General features: G+C 62.7%; 1 protein-coding gene across 5 annotated transcripts in view; it reads left to right on the top strand.

Moving 5' to 3' along the window:
- Positions 1–27,004, top strand: part of LOC117642838 (solute carrier family 12 member 5) — a 114,190-nt gene that overhangs the window by 22,035 nt on the left and 65,151 nt on the right. The window contains exon 1 of one of the 5 annotated variants that reach the window (XM_034381428.1): positions 21,154–21,181. The exons of the other annotated variants lie outside the window; for them this stretch is intronic. Within the exon in view, the coding sequence (XP_034237319.1) occupies positions 21,169–21,181 (13 nt within the window). The 5' untranslated portion in view covers positions 21,154–21,168. Of the gene's footprint in view, positions 1–21,153; positions 21,182–27,004 lie in introns of those variants that run through there. 5 annotated transcript variants of the gene reach the window in all.

Below are 27,004 nucleotides of genomic sequence, written 5' to 3'. Positions count from 1 at the left end.
AAGTTGGCCGTAAATCAGGGCGCGGCCGACGCCCGCTTCGATTAGAAGTGTTAGCACAAGGGGCAACCGGCAGGCGGACGTGTGGACACAATCGGCAGCGCCACAAAATAAAAACATTTATTCCGACCAACAGCGACGACGGTCCGTCCAGCTGATTCACCCGACAAATATTCTTTTCACAAACAAAGCTTTGATTGATTACGTCGAGTTCACTCGTTTCCCCACGTCCGCGCCGCCTTTGGAAATTTTTCTAGTGTACTGTACGCATTTTGAGACCAAATTTTCTTTCTGTGACTCCCTTCCTCCCGCACTCCCTTTGGCGGCGGCCCCTTTTAATTTTTCAGTGGCGCGGCGCCGCGCGCAGGAATTGGACCCATTGGCGGCGCGGCCCTCGACGCCCTCGGCCTGGCCGGCGATGCGGGCGTCGCGACGCCGCGCCGCGTTCGGTTCGACCGCACTGTAAACTGTGTGGGAAGTCGAGCGGCGAGCGCGCGGCGCGGCGCGGCTCTTGACGAGTACGCGACGCCTCCCGCGCCGACTCTCCGTCGCTCTGTCTCTCTCGCACCCCAGCGGCCCTGCCTGTGAGTGCGAGACAGACGGCGAGAGAGTCGGCCGGTCGTAAAGCGAGTCTATGAGCGTTGGAGTGCGTGCCGCGGGCCGGCCAGACAAACACAACAAGTGCCGTGGCGTGCCCCGCCGCCGTGCCCCGCACCTCGGACTCGACGACACGACCATGGCGTCGGCGCTCCTATTGACCTTTTCGCCCTTTGCGGCCATTAGCGCGTCCGCGCAGTGCAGTGGCAGCGGCCCGCGCCTTGATGAAGGCCTCCATCGGGGAGGGCGTCAGCGCGTCAGCCAGCCAGCGGCGACGGCGCGCTTGGCATACACGTCACGGACCGCTAAATGGCTAGATGGCGCGGCGCCCTGGACTTCTTGCTTCCGACTTCCGTGCGCCGGGCTGCCTGCTCGGGCTGCCTGCTCGGCTCCTTGATCCTGTAAGAAAGGCACCGCGAGATGGGAGCGCGACGCGACATTTCGCGACAACTGAAAGCGAGGACCCTGTTCGTCTCATCCTTTTCTTCTCTTTCGATCTGCAGACCGATTCCGAGAGTCGCCTTTCCGTCGCTCTGTCTCTCTCGCACCCATACGGGACGCCCCGTGAGTGCGAGAGAGACAGCGCGACGAAAACGACTCTCGGAAGCAGTCCGCTGCTGCTCTATTCGCGAGGCGGAAAAAGGATGAATAGTGTGCCGTCGTCACTCGCATGCCCTTTTCTCATTACGTCGCAGGGGCCTTAGCGAAATGTGCGCGCGAGCAGTGGCGCAGCAGCAGCAGCAGCAGCAGCGACAGCGGCGGCAGCCAGGAAGGAAGAAGATGCTTACGAGTTTTCCAATTTCTTCGGCCGTCTCGCGGAAGTGAAACCGCAGCCTTGTAAAGCATTTCGTTTGTGCTTTGCACCGCTCCTTCCGGTAGGTTAGTTAGGCCCGGCCTTCAAAAACTTGGTTGGCCGTGGCGAGGCCCCGGGTGGGGGGTGAGGGGTGGGGGGAAGGAGGAGCCCGCAACGCGAAAGTAAGTTGAGTCCAACAGTGGAGTCCGACGGGATGGGCTTCACCGTGACGGCTGCGTCTTTCCTCTGCGCCGTGCCGTGCCGTGCCTCGCCGCACACCGCGTCGCGCGCTCCCCGCGCTGGAGAATAATGTTGGAAAAGTCTCAGCCGCTCAAAGAAGCGTGCTGGATGAGGCGGGGCTTGGCGGCGGCGGCGCAGCGCACGGGATGGCGGCGGCTGGCTTCCGAGAGCGGGATTTCGCCCGAGGAGGTAACAGTGAGTGAGGAGCCCGTGCAGTCCATTTCCATTCTGTCTTCCCTGTCCTCCCCGCGGCCGCCATAGGCCGCCAGCCGTTCTCGCACTGGTTCCGCCAGCCGGCGACATTTTACCGGGGCCAAAAGTTGCCCCCTCCCCTCCCCTCCGACCTGACCCGCCCACGCCACCGTACGTCGTCGGCGGCCTCGGTAGCGGCGGGTCCCAGCGCACGCCGCCCGGCCCGTCTCGGCGCGGGCACACCCTTTCTGTGACATTTTAACGGTGTCGAGGAGAAAGTGCCGAAGGAGAAGGGGGGGGGGTGTATCAGTCTGTGCCGTCATCATCGGATGACCCGGCCGCGGCGCCGCCAGCCCGCCCAGCCCGCTAAGCCCGCCGAGGAAGTCGCGGGGCTCGAGTTACCCCGTGATGGAGTGTGCCATGACGCCGTGGGCCGGGCCGCGCGGTGGGGGAGGGGTGGGGGAGGAATTAGCTGGCTGATTGGTCAGAAATACCTGTTAGATCGCGGGGGAGGCGGGGTGCGGGCGGGGTGCGTATGACATACTGATCCAATTTGCGGCGAAGGTGAAGCCATCGCACACCGCCTTGCGCAAGGCGCAGCAAGGCGCCTCGGAGGAGGCACGCGAGGCCCGCACCGTCCCGGCCAGGATGACGTCAACGCGACCTCGAAACGAGGCGTCCAAATTCTGGCCCATTTCCGCGAGTAAAACGGACCCCACTGAACGCGTCATCTCGAGCTGTTTTGACTGGCCCACTTTGTTTTTCTCCGGGCAGCAATCTTGCCGCGAGGGATGCGCCGTGCCTGCTTCGCTTCTCCTCGCCCGCGGCGCTTTTATTTTAAACATAAAACATGGCTGCTGCTACGATCGCCGCGCGTCCGATCGCGCCGCCTCGCGCCAAACGGCCACTCCTTCAATTTCCCTTCCTCCCCTCGCCCGGATTGCTCCCAGGGGCAGCGGGAAAAAGGGGGGGGGGGAGGCCGTTATTTTTGCCGGCGATGATGTTCCTGGCGAAGGCGGAGCGGGCGAGCGGGCCGCGCCGAATCAATACGCAATTAGTGGTTGTACGGAAGCTTTTTGTCGCGCCGAACAAGGCGGTGACCGCGGCCGGCCGACCGAGCCGCCGCACGCAACGCGGGTCCTTCGGGGCCCCTCGGCTCGGACCTGCGGGCGGGGCGCTTCGGCTGGGAGCGACACTGCGAGGCTCGCCGACCGTCTCCGAAAGTCGTTCGTCGCTTTGCCTTCTCTCTCGCACTCATGGGGCTTCCCGTGCGGGTGCGAGAGAGACAGCGACGAGAACGACTCTCGGAATCGGCCTGCGGGGACTCCCTCGGCGTGGACGGCCTCGGACGCGACGCGCCCCCCGAGCCCTCTGCCCTCCCTCGCCTCCGGTGCGAACCGGTTCGCGGGGTTCACCGCACCGGTCGGTCGCCGGCGCAGACGCTAGCACCGCGGACCTCAACGCGAAGCCCCGATGAGAATTAAATCAACTTGCATTTCCATGACCTGCTTTCATGTTAGCGTTAACGTTTTCCCCCCATCAATTTTCCGAGGTCCTTCCCTTTTGGCCGTGGCGACTTGGAAGTCCGCAGTCCCAGAAACGGCGGAAAAGGAAAACTGGAGCGGTGGCGGGGCGCGTCCGCGCGGGCACCTGTGGCCTTGCCGCCTACAAGAAGGGCTCGACCGCCAAGGCGAAGGCTCGGCGAAGGCGGAGTGGCAGTGAGGGTTTCGCGGCCGTGTAATGAATCTATTTTGTCGTCGCCCCCTTCCCCCTCCCTTCCTTGACTTCAACCTATCACCGGCAAACGAACAGAAAAGAAAGGTCGACCCCAATCGACACGCCGGCCGTGTGATTCCACTCTGACAGGCAGGCGGCCTGTCGGACGGACAGACAGACAGACAGCCGGAAAGGTTACGCGGACGTTTCTCATTGCGCTCACGCAGGGCGCCGTGTAGAGCACGTGACACGGTGCGACGAGCTGGCCGCGCCGGACTGGGTAATCGGGGCCTCGTTGTCCGCGCGCGGCACGCCACGCCACGCCACTGCAAGGGGGCGGGTGTCGGCGAGGAAATGAGTGTGGATGGCGGCCGGGCCCGACACGTGTTCCCATCCCCGCGGCTTTACGTTATCATCTCCCCGGGGGTCCGTAGACTGATGCCGAGAGTCGCTCCGTCTCTCTCGCACCTTACACGCTGCGCTCCATGAGCGCGAGCGAGACAGAGCGACGAAAACGACGCTCTGCTGGCGGGGGCTCCTCGACGCCGCCGTCGCGCTCCGCTTGAACCCTGCCCCAACCTGACCCACCCCGCCCCGCCCCGCCCTGCTGGAGTGCGCTGGAGACCCCACCCGCTCTGCCTGGCCGCCCTGCTACGCCCCGCTACGCCCGGCGCGGCGGCAAGGGAAGTACCAGCTATTATATTACCGAGTGATCCCTCTCTGAAGCCGCCTCACACCCTACACCCCGGGGCGGGCCGCTTGGAATGCGCTGCCAGTGCGCTAGTCCAGGCTTCGCTAGGCTCGCCAGGCTAGTCGGCTAGTCCCAGCCCAGGTGGAGGTGGGAGCCGTCCCCGCGATAAGCCACACCGCCACGCTGAGCCGAGGGAGCGGAGCCCCCCGACGAGCCCTTGCCTTGCGCCCCCCGCGGAGGCGCGGGGGCGTGGCTCGTAATGACGGGCCGAATATGGAGCCCCGATGCGGCGCGGCACGGCGCGGCACGGCTCGGTGTTATATTGCCGCTCGGCATGCGTGCGGCTCGGTGATCAAGTCTCAACCACTTCTTCGGCCGCTTCACCCCCTTCGGCGCGGCCCCCCCCCCGCTGTTTCTACCTGCACCCCGCCCCCTCTTCCCCATTAGTGACAGGCCCCTGCATCCAATACATATTAACAAGTCCGCCGAGCTCCGCCGTGTCGCCCGCCCGGGCAGAGCTTTATGTCCCGAGTGTAATGCGGGGTAGTAAAGTGTTACAACCTGCTGCTGCTGCTGCGCGAGGAGGGGCAAAATAAAGTTGCTATTAATTTATTCATTTTTATTCGCGTCGGTCGGTGTCTGGATGCGTGGCGGCGTGGCGCGGTGCGGCCCTTTGATGAGGAAGATCGACTTGTTTCCCCAGCGACTCTCCGCGCTGCGCGCCGCGCTACCTGGCGCGGTGCTCGGTTCTCGGTTCGCTCTACTTTTGCCGCGTCAGCGCGCGTCGGGGGGCAGGGGTAACGAGGCCAATTGAACCGGCGAGCGGAGGCACTGCAGGCGTCACTCCCGCGTCACTTCCGAGTCACTTCCGCGTCACTTCCGCGTCACTTCCGCGTCACTTCCGCGTCACTCCCGCGTCACTTCCGAGTCACTTCCGCGTCACTCCCACGTCACTTCTGCGTCACTCCCACGTCACTCCCATGTCACTTCCGCGTCACTTCCTCGTCACTTCCACGTCTCTCGTCACTTCAGCGTCTCTCCAACGTCACTTCCGCGTCTTTCCCGAATTCAGAATCACTGAAACGTCACTACTCCATTGTCTATTCTCATAGCGGCGCGTGCAGCTGCTGTGTGCATTTCCCGAGAAGTCGGGTCGCATCCCGCCAATGGACCGAGCCAACTTGGGGACGTCGCCTCGCGACAAGGGTGAAGTTGAGTTACTCAGTCAGCCCGCCACTCCGTCCTCCGTTCCGTTCGCCTCGGATCCGCTCGGGTCCTGGGTTCCCTTTGGTTCCGCCGGTTCCTCGGTTCGCTCGGCCCAGCGAAGCCATGGCGACGCCGTCAAGTTTGGCGCGCATGTCGGGCTGAGCCGTGGAGTGCGGCATCTCGTTGGAAAGCCAGAGAAGCCAGGGAGATGCCAGAGAAGAACAGAGACAGAGAGAGGGCGGAGACAGATTGTTTGGCCTAATGAAGGCGTTGGCGCGTAAATGAAATGTTTGAGATAGCAACCGAATCCCGGGCGGCTATGGCGGCCATGGCCACCGCCGCCACTTCGATACATCGATGCAGAGGGAAGGACGCGAAAAGAGAGTAAAATGATGAAATGACGTGACGGGAATGAATGAACTAGACCCCGCGAGCGGCTCCCCCCCTCCCCCCGGGCCGCCACCGTCCGGTGACCGGGGCTCCGCGGCTCTGCGATAAAACATAACCCCGCGCCACAATGGGACCGAAATCGCGGCCGGGGCGCGGCAGCGCGGCAGAGAGGGGTTTGGAGCGGCTTTAACGGCAAGCTGGACTGTAAATCAGAAAAAACAACAAAGGCGCATGAAAAAAATAGGAAATAAAATGTTAGCGGCCGCGGCCTGCTCGCGACAGTAGACTGATTCCGAGGGTGGTTTTCGTCGCTCTGTCTCTCTCGCGCTCATTGGGCGTTCCGTGCGGGTGCGAGGGAGACAGAGCGACGAAAACGACTCTCGGAATCAGTCGGCGTCCCTTTGGTGCCGCCAGCAGGCCGACGCGGACGGGGATGACGGGGACGTCGGGGAGCACGCCGACGGGGTTCAATCAATTGATGGCGGGCCTGCCGAAACTTGGCGGTGGACGCGGGACGCAGCGCAAGCAGGGCGGGGTTAGCCAGTGTGCCAGCGCCGCAGGCTGAGTCCGAGAGCCGCTCTGTCTCTCTCGCACCCACACGGCACGGCCCCCGGGAGTGCGAGAGAGACAGTGACTCTCGGAATCGGTCTGCGGGGAAGTGCTGCGGCGACGCTCCGCGGTTTCCTCGTTTCGTTTTCGGCCCGCTGCGGTCTAAACTTGGCGAGGGGCCGTGATTAAATGAGAGGAATCTAAATCACTCCGGCCATGTTCTGTCCGGCGCTGCTAGGGCTGTGCTGTTCCTTCGAAATGCAGTCCGTCGGCCCGGCGACGTACCCCGGTAGCGAAAGAGAATGAGTGTGTCAGTTCGACCACCCCACCTCTCAGCTGACCTACCAGAAATGGTGACTGGAAATAATTCCAAGCACAATGATATTGCACTCTAAAGATGCCGAAACACGTGCTTCATGCCGTGTTTGCTGGTACGTGGGGCGTCGGCAGCACTAGCGCCGCTTGCTTTGCACCGTGATTGTGTTCGCCACGCGCGCTTGAATGGCAGGCAGGCAGCCACACTCCGGCCCATCATACTCCGTCGTGAATTTTGATCAGAGTTTGATAATTTATGCAGTGGCCTGGCGCGGCGCTGTTGGCAGTGGTGTCGGCGCCGACCCGGCATGGCAACCCCACGGCCTTCGCCACCAGCGCTAGATGGATTCATGGATGGTTAGGCGCGCTGAATGGTGTTTGACGGGCCGACGGCGGAGACATGCAAAGGTGCGCCCCGGGCGGCGGGTCGCTGGGACCAGCAGGCGGAGCCGGGTCGTCACTCTGTCTCTCTCGCACGCGAGGGGCGTCCCGCGCTGCCGCCGGGGTTCAGGGGGGGGGGGTGCTCCGTCATTATCGCTCTTGTATCGGGGCGATAGGGCAGGCATCGCCGCGCCGCGAGTTGGCGGTCGGTGCGGCGCGCGTGCGGTGACAGCGCCAGTGATGCCAAAGGCGCCGCCTGCCTCGCCCGCCTCGCCCGCGCCGCCAATGGATAATTAAACACTTTTATCGCGCTGCGGCTTTTATGGTCGACTTGAGTCATCCGCGGCGACGACCAAGCCGACCAGGGCGACGACCAGGACGCCGACGGGGCCACAAAGGCCGTGGCCCGGGGGGCTCGCGTTTTGACACTCCGTCAGACTGCGCCTTTGTCTTTCGCTGTCGTTATCGGTTGCCGTCCTCGTTTTCGGGTGGAGTGACGGTGCGTTGTTGCGGCATCCGGATCCTTGGGGTCGGAGGCGAAGCGAGAGCGGCGCGCGGCGGACTCGGACCACGCGGACGGCGTAAACACGGCCCTGGGCGCCGGCGCCGGTCGTGGACGCTCGCGCCCCCCTGCGGCGCCCCGGCGAACAGCGCGGGACGCGGAGTGTCGCCGGCAGAGGGCGCGCGGAGCGGCGTGGAGCGGCCCGCCGCGGCGATACTCCGCGCGGGGTATGTCCGCCACGTGCGCGGGGCGGGCCGGGGCGGGCCGGGGGCGGGCCGCGGAGACGCCGCGCTGAGTGCGGGGTGGCGCCGCCGCCCGGCCGTCGCGTCGCGTCGCCGCGGCCGAGTCGTGAACTACCACCAGGCTGATCAGAAAGCCTGGGAAAGACAGAGGATGCGAATTTGGGAATGAAAGTCCAACCAGGAAGTCAGCGATGTACTCGCAGTGGACTAACGTGCTGGACCCCTCGAGCACCGTTAGGCAACCCGCACAGTGCACGACGTGTCTGGACTGCTGGCAACCCCACAGTCGGGTGGCAGTGGCGAACCGTAGACCCACACCGCTGTCTGACAGCTGTCACACGAAGGCACGGACGGAACCGACGGACGGTGGCTCCCAAAGCCTTTTCTCTCTCTCCCTCTCTTCATCCCTCACCAAAGGCCGACACACGAAACTTTTAAGGCCGTAACCCAATTACCGACACACACACTCCTACAAACACACTCACACCTACACACACACACACACACACACACACACACACACACACACACACACACACCGACAAAATCTTAAATGAGGGCCGCCAGTCACAGCGTCGCTCGCCATGGCGTGGCCCACCTGACGAGGGTCGCCGCCGTCCGTGACCCGGTCGGACGCGGTCGTCCGCGGCCCGCGCGCCGCCCCGCCGGTTGTCCGAGGCCTTGTGTGCTCAAGGTCGCCGTCGAGTGACAGGCGACGCCGCCGCCACGCCACGCCACGCACCGCCGCCGTCAGCCCGACACGCCAAATGACCGCATGAATACGTAGTGGACTTGTTGCCTGCCACCTTGTCCTTCCCGCTGATGACTTTTTTATGCGCGCGATGCGATGGCCGTCCGGTCGGACAAAAGACGGCGGCGGCAGCGCGGCAGCTGGACAACAAAACATCTCTCCTCCTCGTCGTCCTCCTCTTTTTTCCCTCCTTTTCTCTCTCGGAGCCAATATTGAATGGTTTCCAGGGCGCTGTCGGCGCCCTCTCCCTGTCTCTGTCTCTCTCTATCGTTCTCTCTTCCTGCTGCAGCGAGAACAAACTCCCGATAGGGCGCGGCAGCGACAGACACGGCAAAGTAATTGCCATCCTTTCCCTAATCAAACCGAAGTGCAAGAGGCCGCAGTTCCCCCGCCCCCTCCCCAGTCAGACAGACACTGGCTGCTGCTGCTGCCTCGGTGCGCCTCGCCGGGATGAAGGAGAGCCCGTCGGTTTGTCCCGTCCTCTCGCGCACTGTGCCACTGCAGTCTGTTTCCGGGAGTCGTTTTCGTCGCTGTCTCTCTCGCACTCATGGGGCGTTCCCCAACGCGTCCAAGCGAGAGAGAGAGCGCGACGAAAGCGACTCCCGGAATCCGACTGCTGTGTGTCGTCTGCGAGCTTGCGCTACTTTGTCGGCTTGACGCGCGAGGGCCGCGGGTTGCAGTGCTGCAGCAGCCAGCCGGGACCGCCGCGCCGCCGCGCCGCCACGCCACCCGACGCGCTGACATTAACATTCATGACGTGCTTGGCGAGCATTGGGACCAGCGCCGTGTGTGTGCGTGTGCGTGTGAGTGTGAGTGAGTGAGTGACTCTGAGAGAGGGAGAGAGACAGTGTGTCAGTGTTACGGTGAGTGTGGCTGTGCCGTGCGCGGCGAGGCAGAGACAGAGCGCCTGCGAGGTAGGCAAGGTGCCGCCCGGCGTGCGTTGCCGTTGCCTATCCGCTTGGCCGCAGGCGCTCTCCAACGCCGCGCCCAGCCAGACCAGCACGCCAGTCTCTCACTCTTCCTCTCCCCCTTCTCTCTCTCTCTCTCTCTCTCTCTCTCTCTCTCTCTCTCTCTCTCTCTCTCTCTCTCTCTCTCTCTCTCTCTCTCTCTACCTGGCGGGCCAGTTTGCAGCCCGGCCATGACGCGGCGATAAATAATTGAGTGGAAGGAGAAACCTCAAGATTGGTTCATAAATGTTGCAAGGCCGTGTCTGGCAGCGGGCGGGGCGGGGCGGGGCGGGGCGGGGCGGGCGTCGGGTTCGGTCCTGCTGCCAATCGGGCGGACGAGACGGCCAGTGGCCCGGCCGTCGGCCTGTCCCGGAAACGGATCTATCTGGTGTCGGCGACAAACGGAGCGGGAACGCCGGCCGGAAATCAGCCTCGGAAAGCGGGCCGTCCTCGGAGTGGACCCGGAGAGTGGGGGCAGTCATCGTGTACTGTTTCGAAAAAAAAAATCGTGGAGGTTCTCGGAGACCTTGGTGTGCTATAAAAACAAACAAAAAAAACTATGATTTTTGAAAAATTCCGGAATCTTTGGGGTCTTTATATTGAATGAGTTTCCGGCCGGTGAGTGCAATAGACTTGACATTTGTAGATCTTTTTGAAAAAATACGAAGCCTCTGGAAATCCCCGAGCGAGATTTGGAAGGTGAGTGTAGCTTCGCGCAACGTGTTTGGGAAAGGTCAAATCGTTATGCACTTGGCGTAATTTACGACTGACCACACAAAGTTCCGCCAAACTTTCTTGTTTCCCGTGTGTTTTCCGCGAACGTGTCGCCAAGTAACGAAGTAACGACGGCGGACACGTCGACCAACCCGATGACACGGCAGCACGGCGACACGACAGTCAGCCCCACGGGGGGCGCGGGGGTGGGGGGCTCCGCGACGTGCGGGGGCCCTGGCGACCGTGGTGGCGGCCGTGCCGGGGAAGCCCGACCAGTGCGCTTTATTTGTCCCAGGCTCAAACGGCATGCAGCAGCCCACTGCCGGGCTCTGCTCCACAGTGGGCCAGAAGACCCGTGGAGGCGGCCAAAACTCTTGACGGGTTTTGAGCTCCAGATTCGCTAAACAGCACTCGAACCGAACGTGTGACCCCCACCAATGGATTCCCCGTTCGGAGAGCAATCCATTCGCTCTGTTCGAGTCCCATTTAGCGACTCTGGAGCTCAAAACGCGTCTAGAATTTTGGCCGCCTCCTCCGGTCTTCTGCTCCACTGTGTGCTCCCCGCAAACACAGCCGTCACGGAGGAGGGCCTCGGCGGCCTCAGCCAGGCAGCTGGCGCTAGGCAGCTTCACTGTCACCGGGCCTCACCCCGCCCCCACCACACTGCTAACAAGGCGCTGAGCCGTTCACGCAACGCCAGGAAAGATGCCTACCTAAACGGCGAGCGTTGGGACCTCTTTACCGAAGGCATCTTCATTTTTAAATTTAATTTCCTATCATACCCTGTGGTTTGCGCCGCTGTTGCGTTCAGAAAATTCGGACTGTCTTTTTTTTTTCGAGTCAAGTGAGCCTTTTCTCGCAGTGTGGCGAGTCGCCGTGCGGCCTTATTTCCGCTGCGCGTGGTGCATGGCCGTCGGGGGAGCGGCGACGGCGGCAACACTGCGGTGCCGAGTTTTCTGGAGGAAGTGCGAGGCGAGCGCGGAGGGGAGGGGGGGGAGGGGAGGGGAGGGACTAGGGAGGAAGACGACGAGGTAGGCCGGGTGACTCCATTACGTCTGCACTCCCGGCTTGTTCCAAAGTCACCGAAGAACCTGATTGCCAAGTGACTCGGGCCGCGCTTGGCGTCGCGCTTGGCTCTCGCAGCGCTTGGTGGCGGCCATGGTGGCTCCGCCGGGCTCCACCGGGATTAATAAATGGGGGCAAGTGCAAGAAAGCGCCGGGGCTTCGCGCGGGCTTCCCGCCCGGCTTCGCGGGGGCTTGGGACTTGGCGTGGGAGCAAAAAAAAAGGAAGCGAGAGGTACTTGGAGAGGTCGAACTTTGCGGCGAGGTGCGCCGCGGCGGCCGCAGCGCGGCAGCCAGATGAGGTCTGCAAGAATTGGCGGAACGGGTGAGGGGCCCGGGGGGCGGGGGTAGTTTCTAAAGATGTATGGGGCCGTCGAAGTGGGGCAGGGCCGGGCACGGCGGGCTTTACCGCAGCCGGATATGAAGCGGCCCATCGGGGCTTGGCTCGGCTCGGTAGGCTCAAGCCGCACGCGGCGGCACGCGCAGTCATGGGACACCGCTATTGTTCGTGCGTGGCGTGGGCGGGGGAGCCTCCTGCCTCCAGCAGTACCCGGTACAGTACCCGGTACAGTTCCCGGTGCAGGTGCAGTACCCGGTGCAGTACCCAGTTATGCCGTGCCGCCGCTAAGTGGGGCTCCCAGTTGCGTCGCGAAATGGGAAATGAAAACTGAAGGTGGCGGGGCGTGGGGCAGGTGCGCACGGGTCTGCCGTTCCATGCGCGCCCCCACTCGCTTCCGCCGGCTGGCACGGAACCACGTCAAGTACGTCAAGGGGGAAACTCGGCGCGCGCCGCACGGCGTTTGCGAGCAAGTCGTCTGCTCGGCAGAGTGGCGCGTGTCCCTTCTGGGGCCGGGCTGGCTGCCGGGCTGGCTGCCGGGCTGGCTGCCGGGCTGGCTGCTGGGCTGGCTGCCGGGCTGGCTGCTCGCGCTGCTTGCGGCTCCGGGTGAAAACAATTGCCTTTGTTGAATATTCAAAGCGCGGGCCGTACTGCTGTACTGCTGTCGAGCCGCCTGTTAACGTGTGGCGGAGTCTGCGGCCAAGGTCGCCGTGTTTGTCTCTCCAACTAGACGGCCCGGCAGGGACAGGCCAGGCCAGGACAGCCTCGCCCGTTGCCGCTTCCTCCCCGATTCTCCCACCTGAGATTGGACGACACCCCGCGGGCCGGGCGGGGCTGTCCGGTGTCGGCCATGCTAATGAAGGTGCTATGCAAATGGGGACGCGAAATGGGAGACGACCTGTCGTCCTGCCGCCAAAATATTCTGGAAACACTCTTTGAAAATAAGTCCGGGGCCCTAACTCCTTTCGTCCCATTCTTCGTGGCCGTGCCGGCCGTCCCGGCCGTCCCGGCCGTTCTGGCCCGCATCCAGGGCGTGGGCCGTGGAGGGGCGGTGGAGGGGCGGTACCTACGCGTGGTGCCAGTGGCTGCCAGTGGCCGCCAGTGGCTGCCAGCTCGGGCCGGGCGGTGGCGCCGCGCGGCGGGGCCCTGGCAAAGCTCTCAGCGCGCCGGAGCGCCGGAGCAGGGCGCACTCACTGGATATGATTTAATGTTGCCCGTACTGATCCCAATACCAAGGCTGCGGCGCTGGGCCGCCGGAGCACGACGAGGACGCCGACGACGCCCGTCCGAATTGAGGCCCTGCATGTCGTCGAGCACGCCGATGGCGCGCGTTGATGGCGGAGCGCGAACACGTCGTCGCGCACTGGAAACTTGAAGGACCGATTTAGTCCGGGAAGTCGACTGTGAACGAGGGGCAGTTAGTCCCATCGAGTAACTAATGAGCTGCTTCGGGTGTGGCCCGATAGGCCCGCGTCAAAGCCTAGTGGAGCGGCGGGGCGGGGCGGGCCCCTCCGGCCCAGCCGACCGGAAGTGGAGCGGCGGCGGTGGCGCCTTCCAAAGAACGCGCTCCTTAGCATTTTAAACGGAGAGCACGGCCCAGGGCGCGGCGTGTCTCGAGTCGTTCAATTTAAGTTGGCCCTCGCGCGCGCTTACCTGGCCGTCCCCCGCCCCGCCTCGCTCGACGTGCGGTCGTTACCGTCCTGCTCGAGCTAGACGTCCTGCCGCCGGACGGCGGAGCGGCGCAGCGCCAAGTGCGTCCCCACGGATAGTTTTAAAAGTGGAGCGCCCTGCAGACTGAGAGTCGTTTTCGACTCTGTCTGTGCTCCCTCGCACCTCCACTGGACGCCCCCGTGAGTGAAAGAGAGACATCGCGACGAAAACGACTCTCGGAATCAGTGTGCTGCTTTGGCTCCGACTCGATCGCTCCGCTTTTGTCGGGACGGCGTGGCGCGGCGCGACCCGCCCAGACCCGCCCAGCCAGACCCGCCCCGCGGGCCGCACGGATACGGCCGTATATTTTTATTATTTGCATGAATCGTTCCGCCGCGGCGCTGCTGCGCTCTCTGCTCTGTGTGAGTGTGTCTGTCTGTCTGCCTGTGTATGAGGCAGAAAGAAAGAGACCAGACGGCGGAGAGACGCTTGGCGCGGCCCCTCCGATAGACACCGTGTGTGTGAGGGCCGCCGGGGCTCAACTGCCGGTGGACACGGAACAGCCATCATCCCGTCAGTCAAAAGCCGACGCCACACGCGGCCGTCCGGGCCAGGCGGGCCAAGCCAAGGCGGCCCAGGCCCAGGCCCAGGCCCAGGAACGGCGTTTGCGGCAACCGAGAGAATATGAAGCGCCCGTCGTGCCTTCGCCTTTCGCCTTTCGATTCGGCCTTTCGATCCGTCACGAAAGGCAGCCGCGCATCGCCCTCAAGTCTGGTTCCGAACTCGGCTTTGTCTCTCTCGCACGGGACGCTCCAGACCTGCGAGAGAGACAGAGCGGCGAAAGCACTTTTTCGAAGGCCTGCTGCACCTCGCCGCGAGCGCCTCACGGAGTACGTCGGCGTGGTAGGCAGCCCCGGAGTGCTTCCGGCACATGCACCCCGTCAGGGAGTCGGGGCCGCCCCGCCGCCCCGCCGCCAAGGTGGAACGGATCGGTGGAACGCGGCACGCTGGCGGCCTGGTTGGCCTCTAGGTTGGCCTCTAGGTTGGCCTCGACGTGCTCCCGGCCTGGCCCACTCAATTTCGATCCCAAGCCACCTCTTCCTCGTCACCTTTTGACCTTCATCCCGGTCTTCTCTCCCGTGACCTACATCCCGAAAAAAGTCGTCCCTTGAACTCGAAATGCTGACTTCAACGTTTTAAGTGGTCACTTATTTCGAAAGTACATTATCTTTGTTCAAGATGCGACTGTTTTGGGTGTAGCGCCGGCGCGGTGGCTCGTCTGTTCTCGACCCGCCCGCGTACTTACGCCCGTTAGAAGTTTGTGACCCAGCCGCCAGCCAGGGCAGGCAGACGGGGCGGGCGGCCTGCTAAAAATGAGGACCGCGCCCCCGCCGCGCTTTAACTTCCTGGGCAAACTCCCCAACTAGCTCGCCGTGCGCGCGCGTGTGTCTATTTGTGTGTGTGTTTGTGTGCATGTGTGTTCCGTGGGGGTGTGTGGGTGAGGTGGTGGCATCTGCATAAGGGGGAGCAACACATGGCGCGGAACTGCATCTGACTGTCCTGCGCCGACCTCTGCAGCGGACTCCTGCATGTCGTCCTCGCCGTCGTGATCTCGGACCCCTTGGGGCCCCTCGGGACCCCTCGGGGGGCACTGGCGCTCCTTACCCGGCCCGCCCCGGCGCTGGCTGGCTAATGATGCCCTGTTTAGTCGGACACGCTTTGAGTTATCTCCGAACGGAGGGGCAGCGGGCTGATTCCGAACGAGCCTCTCGCCGCTCTGTCTCTCTCGCACTCGTGGAGCGACCCGCGGGGCGTAGGCGCACCGCTCGGAAGCGGCCCGCAGGGAATTATTCACAAGGCGAACGCGGAGGCCTTCCTCCCTGCCGGCTTGCGGGCCTTCTCCGCCATCCCCGGGACGTGCTGCCCGCTCAGCGCGGCCCTGCATTGCTGCATGGCCCGCCAGTAACTCTGCGCTGCTGTAGCCGCGCTAGCTGCGTCACGGCTACGATCGAGGAGGGAATCATGGCCCGCTCCCGCTCCACCCGAAGGTCCCTTTGATGGTCAATAAAGGGTGGGCCTAACGAGGACGGTCGGGACGAGCGGGACGGGACGCAGTGTTTGCCACGGTGGCCGGCAGGCCGGTGGACCCGTGTCACCGGCCGCCACACCACGCGACACCCCGACTGGCACCCCGGCACCCTGACAGCCTGACAGCCTGACACGGGTCGCGCGGTCCAAACGACGGCAATAATACTGACTTTTCTGGGTCAGCCAGTCAGACACAGAGTCAGCCGGGCCGGCAGAGCCCCGCCGCTGTATTAAGGACCCCGCCATGCGGCACAGATTCGTTCTAACAAGCGAGGCGAGCCAATTCCGCCCCTGCAGGGCAGACCTTGTCTTGTCTCGGTCACACTTTTGGGGCGTGCCAAAGTTCCCGACTTCCCGGCCTTGCGTGCGCGGATCCACGCGTGTCCTTGGCTACACTGGCGGGGCCCGGAGCGCGAGGGTTGGGGAGACACAGAGACGGAGGGCGGGCCCTATTTTACATAATCGCACCATTCATTTTCTTTTGCAAGTCTACGGCCGGCCATATAGGAACGTGCGTGAGCACGTTGTCCTCGGCGGGGGTGGCGGCCCACACTGGTGGGACCCAAGGCCGCCGCCGTCGTCAAGCACCTCGCCGTCGATGGCTCGAGATTCGTTATCGGGCGGCGTGGCTCGGCTTACTTCGCCTCCTCCTTCTTTTGTCGCTGCAGCCAGGGCACCGTAACGTCACAAAACTGTCGTTACTTTTCATCAGTTACCCGGTACGTTACAAGTTTTAGACCAAGTTCCAAAGCAACCATCGTTACGTTACGCATAACGTACCCGGTGAAAAAGGTAGTTCTGTAACGTTACGGGAAAAGTATCAAAGCTCTCGGGACGCCGTGGTACCGGTACAATACCCTTATCTCCCAGAAGTAACGTTATCAACGATTGGTTTAACCCTGCGGTACGTTACGCGGAACCGTTCCAGCTGGAACTCATTGAACGGTCACGTTTGGAACGGAAATGTAACGTTACTCCAGCAATGCCCAAAATTGTGAAAATGAGACTGTTGCACCTCCGATCCCCCATCCTCGCCACTGTTACCCTTGCCCACTTCTCCCATAAATTTCCCCTTCCACCATAGTGACGTGGTCAAAATCTTACCCCGCCACGGGCCCGAACCACGAACCAGACGAATCTGGGCGCGAGCCGCTACCGAAGTAGCTACAACATTTCCTCGGTGGAGAGAAAAGCTCACGCTATTTTGTTACGACAGTGGAGAAGATATTTGGCTCGGCCAGCAGTGTTGCCGTCTCCCATGAGGGCGACATCGCAACGCCGCACCTCGTCTGCTGTTCGCGACGGATTTGCGACGGCGGCGACGGGCCCGCCCGCTGGACTCTGGACTCTGGCCCGTTCAGCCAGCTGGCCGCAGCAGGGCTGAGTTCGGAGCGCGCCGGCAGAATGACACTCTACTAGACCACACCTCTCTCAGACGTCGCTCTGGCCCTGCGGCTTCGAGCACCGGTATCTCAGGCGAAAGGTCTGGGGATCGATTCTCGAGCGGTTTGTTTTCGTCCGCCGCGTCGTTTTCCTCGCTGTGGACCCATTGCCGTCTCAACTTCTCAACCGCATGTCTGCTTCTCGTCTTTATTTCGAATAAATAAAGTCGCAGACCACTTTGCGACGAGAAAAAGACACGGACGCGCCCGCCGCTCACGCTGTTTCTGTTTGGCTCCCGTCTCAAAGTCGTCTCAAAACCGTCGAGCAGCCGTCTTGTTATGCTCTTTGCGCCGTCTCAGACTTGACTTCGCTCGAAGACCTTCTGACCGAGTGCAGACGATTTTCAGCCAACTCCCTCCGTACCGGGCGCCATCGAGAAGCTAACTTGGTGAATTGCCGCCGCCCCGAGCCAGCCGCTAGATGGCGTGCGCGCCATGACGCGGGGCTTGCCTCGCGTTTGTAAGTTCTTTGTCATTTTGACTAGGTCCGGGCGGGTTACTGTGGCGGGCGCGGGAGTCCCGTTCAATGCGACGCCCCATGTCCACCAGACGGGAGGGCGGGGGGAACACAGTATGTTGTTGCATCCTGATCTCAGGTCTGGCCCGAGTCACCGCGGCTGCAGTGGTCCTTCGGTTGGTCATTGGCCGACCATCTCTACTATCTTCAAACTGCTAAAAAACGCACTCAACAACTCATTCAATCTCAACATTTGTGTGTCTTTGTGAAATTTTTTTGGAGGGGGGGCGGTCGAGGGGCTGGGGTTTGTAACGTACCCAAGCATAAGCAGTTCCCGTTACGGTATACGTAACGTTCCAAAAGGTAACTGAACATCTTACGGTATCCCTCTATGGTACACAGGTGGAACGGGTACTGTAACGTAACGCGGCGTCAAAAATGTAACGGATCGTGACAAAATTTGTAACGCTACTGAGGTAACGTTTAAGCGTAACGTTACAGTTTGTAACCGAACCGTTACTGAGGATGAATTGGTCCACGGTACAAAAACGTAACGAACCGTGTATCAAACGATACGGTACCAGCCAAATTTTGTAACGTACCCGCGTTACGGTACGTTACGGAGCCCTGGCTGCAGCAGCCCCAGGCCGCCCCAGGCCGCCCCAGGCCGCCCCAGGCAGTGAGCTCCGCAGGCCCCCTTTGCGCGAAGGACTCGGCACCTGGCTTTCCGATAGGAAGCAGGGGGTCTTGGAGGAGTTGGTGTTTGTGTTGTTGTTTATGTTGATGTTGCCCCCCGCTCGCAGCGCAGGCCTTGTGTCGCCCCCGCCGTGCTCGGCGCCACTGGCTCCACCTGCCGCCTGCACTGTAAAAAGAACGCCGTAAATTCCGAAGCGAAAGCCTCGTAAACCGGCCCGGGCCCAAAGTAGTCAAAAAGGTCCTACATTGTCCCGCAGTAACAGCGCCAGGGAGTGCCAACGCGACAGAAAGTCTACTTCGGGATCTCCGCGAGCGGTGAGAGTCATGTGTGTTTCACGCGCTGGTTCAATGCCCTTTTAAATTTAGTCTATATTCGTTTTGTACTGTCACTTGCCGTTTTCGGGTGTCGTTGACACCTGCGCTGTTTAGTATGCATTCCTCCCCGCCCGAAGTTGGACGTTCCTCTTGCATGCAGTACGCGGCAAGTAGGCCGCTGCATTTTCCGGCGCCGCGCTGCAAAGTTGCACCACTTTTTACTGCGCCTCTTTGCCGTCCTCCCCGTTTCCGGTACTGCCTCTCTCCAGCCCGGAGCCGGAAGTACCGGAAGCACCGGAAGCGGCGGACGCCCCGACGGCCCTTGAGCGAGTCAGGCCGGGCGGGTGGGGCCTCCCGGAGTGTCGGCGAACTATGCCTTCGGATACCGCTTAATTACCGGCTGCAGACTACCGAGACTCTTTTTCGTCGCGCTGCCTCTCTCGCACTCATAGGACGTCCCCTGCAGGTGCGAGAGAGACAGCGACAGTGCCAGTCACGTGACCCCCGTTAATTAGACGCCGGAATGAGCCATCAGGCGGCCTTAAGGCGCTCCCTTTCTTTCCGGGCGAACACCGGAGGGGTGGAGGGGCATTCCGGCACCCGGAAGCAGCATCAGGCCGGGGCGCCTGCAGCGAGCCGTCGGGGTGCTCGCGACGTCTCGGAGTGCCTCACCAGGCCGACTGCAACCCGGCCGCGCGCTCAGGTGCAAAACGGTCTCTCGTTAGCGCGGGGGGGTTCTTGGTGGCGGCGTGTGTGGCGGTGATGCACGGCCCGCGGGACTGAAACGATTTATGCGTTATGGCGTTCGTGTGATCCTCTTTATGGAGGTGGCCCTGGCCGTGGCCCTGGGGGGGGGGGGGGGGGCATGGGCGCCGCCCGGAAAAACGCACGGAAGCGGCTGGCTGTGGTGGCGGTGGTGGTCGTGGTGGTGGTGGTGGGAGTTACTCAGTCTTGTGTTCACTGCATGTGGTAGTATCGAGTAACAATGTGCAATATTTCTTATGTATTCGCTGAAGCATTTTGCCTTTCGATTCGTTCAATTCCTCCGTTGGAGGACTGTAGAGCTCGAAGCGTCCCTAAACTCGTGCCGCCCAGCCAGCCCCGTGGCGCCGCGGCCCGGTGCGACGCGGACGCGAAGCAAAGTTGGCTGGAATGTGGCGGTGTTGGTTTTGCCGGCGATAGCGCGGCGCGGCGTGTCGCCCGGAACGTGCTAAGTGTTTCGTGCCGCCGGGCTAATCATGCCGAGGTGTCGCACTAAATCAACACCGTCTTACGTGTCCCCCTCCCACTTTTGCCCCTTGCCTTATTAAGCACGACAAGCAATCAAGCTTTCCTCGCCTCTGGACATGAAAATCAACAACCTACGGCCGTCGACGCCCCGCGCGAGATTTGAATTTTTTTTCCCTCCTCGCGGCAGTGTGTGTGTGTGCGTGTGTGCGCGCGCGTGTTTGTGTGGGTGTGTGTGTGTACGTGCGTTCATATCCGCCCAGCCAGCCGTCGGCTTGCGGAAGTCCCTGACGATTCCCACCCTCATCTGCGCGCCGCCGCCACCGAGGCCGCCACGAGGCCACTACGAGGCCGCCACGAGGCCACTACGAGGCCGCCACGAGGCCACTACGAGGCCGCCACGAGGCCGCCACCCAAGCCCTCGCGGCGCGTCGCCTAGCGTCGCCCCAAACGGCACGACCTAGCCGAGCGTCCCCATTTACATGCCCGCCTCGATTACGCTAGCCTCGTTACTTTTAATACGCTTTGCTCGGCGGGCCATCCATTTCCCACCCACGGCGCGACTCGTCAAAAAAAAAAATAGAGAGAGAGATAAAGAGGGAGAGGAAGAGGGAACGGAGCTCAAAGCAAGGACTTTCACCTGGCGGGCCTGGCGGGCCTGGCGTGGGTGGCGGGAAGGCCGGCTTCGGCACGTGGGCCGTGGCTGGCTGTGGCGGCCTAGGCACGAAGTACTGTACAGACAACTACCCCGCTGACCACACGCCTCCCTTCGTGCCTTATCAGGGTGGCAGGTAGGGAGGCTAGCCGCGCACCGCCCCCCCCCGCCCCGCCCCGCCCCGCCCCGCCCCGCCGTACTCCACGCCGCCCTGCCCCCCCACCCGGGCCCCCGAGGTGGTTCCGCAAGCCCCAACAGTGCCGTCAGCCCCCGCGTCGCGTCGCGCCGCCGCCTGCAGGCACCAGGGCAGCAGGGCCAAGTCCGCCAAGTCGGACAGGCAGGCCGCCGTCGACGCCCCCCGCGACCCCGCCGGGTCGCCGCGCCGCCGCGCCCGTGACCTAGCCGGGGGCGTCCCGCCCGCGCGTGCGTTCGTGTTCCTTTTTGTTGGTGGTGGTGGTGTTGTTGTTGTTCATCGATTTCGGAGCCCGGGCCAAACAGGAGCCGGCCGGCGCGAGTTCCGGTCGGTTCGATTCCAGCGCAGGGCCCCTGCAGGGCTAGGCCTAGGCCCGGGGCACGGGCAGTACGTCCCAGCTGGACAGGCACACACGCCGCCATTTGGCTCGGCCTTGGCAACTTCGGTGGTGTCAATACGCCGAGGCCGGGCCTGCCAGGCCTGCCGGGCCGTGTAGGCTCTGCGGGGCTCCGGGAGGCCCGCGCGTGGCGTGTGCGCCCCGGAGAGGCGCCGTCGCAGTGCTCACCGGGGCCACGCTAAGGCCAGACGGCTAGTACCGAACGCTTAGGAACGGACGGCTGGCACCGGACGGCTAGCACCGGACGGCTAGCACCGGACGGCTAGCACCGGACGGCCAGCACCGGACCGCTGGCACCGGACGGCTAGCACCGGTCGCTTAGGAACGGACGTTTGGCGCTGGATGGTTGCCAGTCCCACGGCGGGCACGTAGGTGTCGCTCTCGCACGCGGTTGGGGCCTTTCGGTGGAAAGGATTTAGCTCGGTCATGGCGCGTCCAGGTGAGCAACGGATTTGGTGTGCGTGCGCTTGCTGCATGCTTCGCGTCCGTGTGAGAACGAAAGTGTCAGTGTGCGTGGTGTGAGTGTGTGTGAGTGTGCTGTGAGTGAGTGCGCTCGGATCGACAAACGAGGTGCAAAACACGGCTTTTGGCCGAAACGCCGACGGGGTGGCAGGCGCGGCGTCAGCACTGTGTTAGCGAGCGAGGCTTCGCGCGCCCAGACGACAAGGCCGCCCATGTGAGCGGCTTGCCTTTTATTGCCTTTTTCCTCTTTTTTTTCGCCACTTTTTTTTCTCTTTTTTTTGCAGCAGAGTATTTTTCTCTCCGGGACGTCAGTGTCACTTGTCAGGCTGCGACGCAGGCAGGCCGCTATGCGAGTTCGAATCGAGTTTCGCCGGCCGTCTGGCGAAACAAAACGACTGTTGTTTCTGTGTGTGCTTTCGCGCGCGCGCGCGCGCGCGCGTGTGTGTGTGTGTGTGTGTGTGTGTGTGTGTGTGACTGTATACGTGTTCGTGAATTCGTCCCACAAAGACGAGTGTGTCGCAGGTTTGAATCGCGTAGGACGGCCGGCCGCGCTCTGGCTCTTAGCGTTGTCCTCCCGGGGCAGGCTTTTGCCCGGCTTTTGCCTCTTGCCCTTTTCAGTCTCACTGAAGGTTTCATCACAGCGGCAGCACACGCGCTCTCTGGAAACACACACACACACACACGCACGCACGCATACATACATACACGCACGCACAGCGCGCTGCTCGGCGCGGCCTTCCTTGATGGGCAGTAAAGTAGCTGCATGGACCTCCCCGTCGGCCCAGTACTTTGTAACGTCAGTTTGTCCTCGTCTTTTTTTCTCTCTTTCCCTCTCGCATCCTTCAGTGGGAAATGGGTTAAAAACGTTAGGGTAAAAAAAAACTAACGAACGAAGGTCAAGGTCAGCGTGTGTTCAGTTTTCCCTGCGCCCGACTTTTAGAAAAAGCTGAAATTGTTATAATGGCCGTGCAGTTCGGGGTAGAGGCGTTAAGATAACGTTGGACACTGGCCTCCCGGCCGGAGGTGCACGGTAAAACGTTTCAGTATTCACTGTGACCTCCTGCTGCCGCTCCTGCCTCCTCTTTCCATCGCACTTCACCCCCCCCCCTCTCTTCCTCCTCCCTCCCCCCTTTTCCCACTTCCCCGCCTAGGATTGAGTTATGGGCGCGCCATGTGCGTGAGCAATGTACAGAGCAACTTGTGCCCCGACCGAGAGAAAGATACGACGATAGTGTCTGTGTGCGTGCGCGCCTCTGTGTGAGACTGGCAGAGAGCGTGGGCGTCTGTGTGTGGACTTGGGGGGGGGGGGTCATGCTTTGTGTTTACGGTCCATCTGGAGAGTGTGCCGTTTCCTGGCCTTCGTAAAGGAGCCGAAGTGGCCCGAAGTGCCCCGAAGGCCGCCAAAGGTCCAAGCGGCCATTCCCGAAGGCCTTCGGGTCGGCCGAAGCCGAGCCGAAGGCGCTTATTTCGGCCGCCGCGCTTCGGGAAAGCCCTTCGGCATGTCGTCGATGCGCTGATGATGGGTGCCTTTTTCATTACATTTTGGACCGGGCTTGCCGCTGCTGCCTATTGGTGGGCCTGCCAATGAATTGCGACTGAGGACGTGGGCGGCCGAGCAACTTTGGCAATAACAAACCTTTGGCTGGCTTTGCCTTGCCTGCTCTTACGCGGCCAATCTGCGCCTCGCCTTCTCTCTCTCTCTCTCTCTCTCTCTCTCTCTCTCTCTCTCTCTCTCTCTCTCTCTCTCTCTCTCTCTCTCTCTCTCTCTCTCTCTCTCTCTCCCTCGGCGGCGGCGAACTCTTTTCCATCAATACGCCGTCTTCCGGAAGAAACACGGCTAATCACGGCTCGGCCTTTGCTCGGCTCGCTCTGCTAATATTAGCGGGACGGCGGCGAGCGCGGCGAGGCCCAGGCCAGACGGGAAGCAGGGGCGGCTAGACGGGGGGAAAGGGGGGGGGGCAGCTGGACTCGACACTGGACCGCACTGCTCTGCCGTGCCGCCCAACACCAATATGTAAGTGTTGGCAAGTCGGACCATGGGCCTGGCCCGTCTCCCGGCGTGCCGGCCGTGCCCGCCGTGCCCCTGCTGACCTACTTCCCCTCCCCCCCCCTCACACGGCGCGGCTCTTGACGCCGCCCCCCTCGCCTCGCGTCGCCTCGCCGGCCGGCCGAGTGGGAATTATATCACCCTTCCTCCCCTCCCTGTCGCTATATTGCATGGGAAAAGCTGACCGCATCAGCGGCGCGGCGGTGGCGGGCTTCGGCCGGCCAGGGATCAAGTCAAGTGCGAAATCGGCGGCGGGGCGTGGCGGCAGCGCAAGCAGCGCAAACAGACCATGCGCAAGCACCCCGCTTTCGGCGTTCGGACATTCATGTCTATGTTGTTGTTGTTTCCGGATTGGAGGTGGGAAAGTTAGGTGGCTGCGTGTAGCAACACGGCCAGCAACAACAACAGCACCATCTGACCTGGTCAGCACAGGAGTCAAACGCGTTGCCGTGCCGCTGCTGCTGTTGTTGTTGTTGTTGTTGTTGTGCTTTCCTTTCCGCAAAGTGACAAAAGTGGATGAAATAATGGAAAAGGCTTTTGTTTTTATTTTTCGTTCGTCCCTTCCGGCTCTCGCCCCCTTTACCCGCCTCGCCTCGCCTCGGCCCGTGCGGTGTGTCCGGCACCCAGCGCGGTATTTTCTACTTGCTGCGGGGGATAGTGGTGTCCAGCCAGGCGAGGAGGCGCCACGCACACACACACACTGCCGTGTTGTGTGTGCTGCTGGAATGTGGTGGTTGGGTGCGGCCGGTCCGGCACGGCACTCCCGTTTGTGGAGGAAGACCGCCGCGTCGCCGGCTGGAAGGGTGGCGGCGATGCTGGGCATCCTGCGGCCGAGGGAGCGAGTGGGACGGAGAAGGAGGGAGGTCTCTCAGAAGAGAGGACAAAGAAGAGAGGTGGGAGAGGAATTTTAAAATGCACTCGCTCGGCCCGGTCCGTGCGGCACTGGCGGCGGCCGGGCTAGACCGGGCGTAGGCTGCCTTTTGCGCGTCGGAATAGGGAACGGTGTCAGGGGAGCAGAGGGGCCGGGGGAGGGGCGTCAAAGGAGGGCAGGTGCAAGAGGCGCCCCTACACTAGGCCGGGGTCGATCCGACCGTGTAATTGTCATTTTCATAATCCCCGCCGCGCCCCGCCACGCCACGCCCCGCTTCCTTCATGACGCCCCGTAGTGCCCCGCAGTGCCCCGCAGTGCCACGCCCCGTTGGCTGCCGCTGGTTTTCTCCTCCGCTGCGTCGCTTGCCCGCCTCGCGAAGCTTCGCCCGGCCGCGGCGCCCCCGGGATGCATGCGGAACGCCTGCGGGTAGGCCGCGCGCGCACACGGCTGTCGAGACGGTGCCTACCGCGCAGGCGCTCTGCGGCGGAGTCGCTGCAGCAGTGCAGCGGCGTCGGCGACGTCTCCTGTCTCCGTCCCCCCCAGTGTCCCACGGCGTCTCTACATCGTGGCCCTAGTTTGAGTACGACAGGTACGGGCCACTGGTTTGGCCGCCAAGAAAGCACCCACTCCACACGAGAGGTCCGGCCCGGCAACCCAAACAGGGAGCATCGCCGGGAGACAAGGCGGCAGGACCACGGCGAGAAAGCCCCTCCCCAAACTTTCTCCGGCCGGCATATTTTTGGCCCGGGGCGACAAGAGGCGGGAGCCGGGGCCCAGGGATCGACAAGCGGATCACGGCGGTGACTGGGGAATCTGTTTGGACAGGGTTTGGAGGCTGAGCTTCTGGCCGGCGTCGGGTCCCGGCCCGGCCACTGCCACGGCCCGGGCCACGGCGGCTGCAGACCTCTAATCGGACTCGGCGCATAAGGCCCTGTATCAACACCGACCGCGGCGGTTATCGCTTGGCAAGACGAAGCAGAGGGGGAGAGAGAGAGAGAGAGAGAGAGAGAGAGAGAGAGAGAGAGAGAGAGAGAGAGAGAGAGAGCCCCGCCGCCGCATTGCCATTGCCGGCGAGGCCAGCCAGTCCGAAAGCCGTACAAATCCCGAGTGCCGGTGTGCTGATTCCGCGAGACTCTTACCTGCAGCACCACCGCGACGGGCGAAGCGAATTTCCATTCGCAGCCAAGCAAAAAAAGAGAGAGCGCGCGCGGAGCGGAATTAACCTGGCCGAGGGAAAGAGAGGGGAGAGGGAGAGAGAAAGGAAAGGACACAAAATGCATCCGTAATGGAGCTTCGCGCTCCGCGCCGTGATCGTCGTGTTTCTCTACCTGGGGCGAAAACATGAAAGAACACGTCTGCGCTGGAATTTAAAGCAGCAGCCTGCCGCGGCCTGCCGGGCCCCGATGCCGTTAAGCTCCCCGGCCCCGGCAGCCCCGGTCCCGCCGCCCCACTGCAGGTCGATCGCGGTCCGCGGACCGGCCTACTGATTGGTGGCGGCGGTGCTGTTCGTCGCCCCTCCCGTCCCCGTCGCCCCGGGTCGCCCTGGGTCTCCCTGGCACAGGCCTGGCACACTGGCACACGCCGGGGCCGTGTCGTTCCCTCCCGGTGGCGGCGGAATTATTCGGTCGGAAACGCCTTCGTCGTCGTCGTCCCCGCTGCATGCTACCCCCCCCCCCTCCCCCCACGACGCCACGATTAAGGGCGCCGTCGTTGCAGCGAGCAGCACCCCGCCGTTGATAAATATCTCGCGAAGAATATGAAATTATTTCACATGGCGACTAGAAGGCGCAGGGCAATTAGGCGGGGATAAATTGCCCCCTCCCCCCCTCCCCTCGCGCGCCGAACCGTTCCCCCGCCGCGCTGGCGGAGCTCAAGTCCCTGGAAGGCCCAGGAGGAACGAGCGCATGTAACAAATGGCCGCTACTTCCTCGACAAGTAGTGCTGTATCAAGGCCGCGGCAGCGCGGCACCGCGGCGGGGCGCGCCGGCAGTGGCGGCAAGAAGCGTCCGCGAGGACGGCGAGGACCGCCCTGTTTTTAGTTCGGTGCGGTGAAACTAGGGTGGAACGCGGCGGGCGCCACTTTACAGCGTGCCCGTTTAATTCGGATCGGTCTCCGCTTCGGCTTCGGCTTCGACTACGACACAGCCTGGGCTCGGTCGGCGTCGAGTTTCGGATTCCTACGCCTCGCCGCGCGCCGCCTGCTGCCTCCATTCCGAGCCCTCCTTCCGTCGCTCTGTCCCTCTCGCACTCACGGGGCGTCTCCGAAGGTGCGAGAGGGACGGCAGTGTTCGGAAGCAGCCCGGTGCGTCGCGCGTCGCATCGCTGTTGTTGTTTGCCGTATCGAGTGTGTCGGAACAAAGCGGGCTGGCTGGAAGTTCGCGTAAGGAGCTCAAATGTTTGGCCAAAGTGCGGACGGCCGCCGCCGCGCCGCCGCGCCCGCACCAACGCCTTGGCGGAGGCCTTGGAGGCCTTTGTTGTCGGCGAGCCAAGGACCACTCATCACACGAATTGTTCCGCCTCGAGAAAGCCCCCCCCCCTCTCCCTCAAGACCTCCCTCCCCCTCTCCATCGTCTTTGCGCCCGCAGCACCACGGCAGCCCTGCGGAGTCTTTCCGGATTATTTCCTGGTTATCGGCGAGGCCGCTTCGATACGCGGGGCGCAAATAGAAATGTCGAAAAAATGAAGAAAAGGAGAAATGAATGGCGGGGAGAGAGAGAGAGAGAGAAGAGGGTCGTGGAGCGACAGCCCGGCACAGGGGGGCAGAGAGACGAATCTGACGAACAGAACTTCCACAGCACAAGTGGCTTGGAACCGACAATCACTCATGAGAGCCTCGCTGAGAAGAAGGAGGGGAAAAGGGGGGAAGGAAGGGGTGTTCGAAG

The sequence above is a fragment of the Thrips palmi genome, unplaced genomic scaffold (assembly GCF_012932325.1).
Source record: "Thrips palmi isolate BJ-2018 unplaced genomic scaffold, TpBJ-2018v1 HiC_scaffold_16, whole genome shotgun sequence".
NCBI classification, from domain to species: Eukaryota; Metazoa; Arthropoda; class Insecta; order Thysanoptera; family Thripidae; genus Thrips; species Thrips palmi.
The sequence above is the reverse complement of the archived record's forward strand: the minus strand, read 5'-3'. Positions and strand labels throughout refer to the sequence as shown.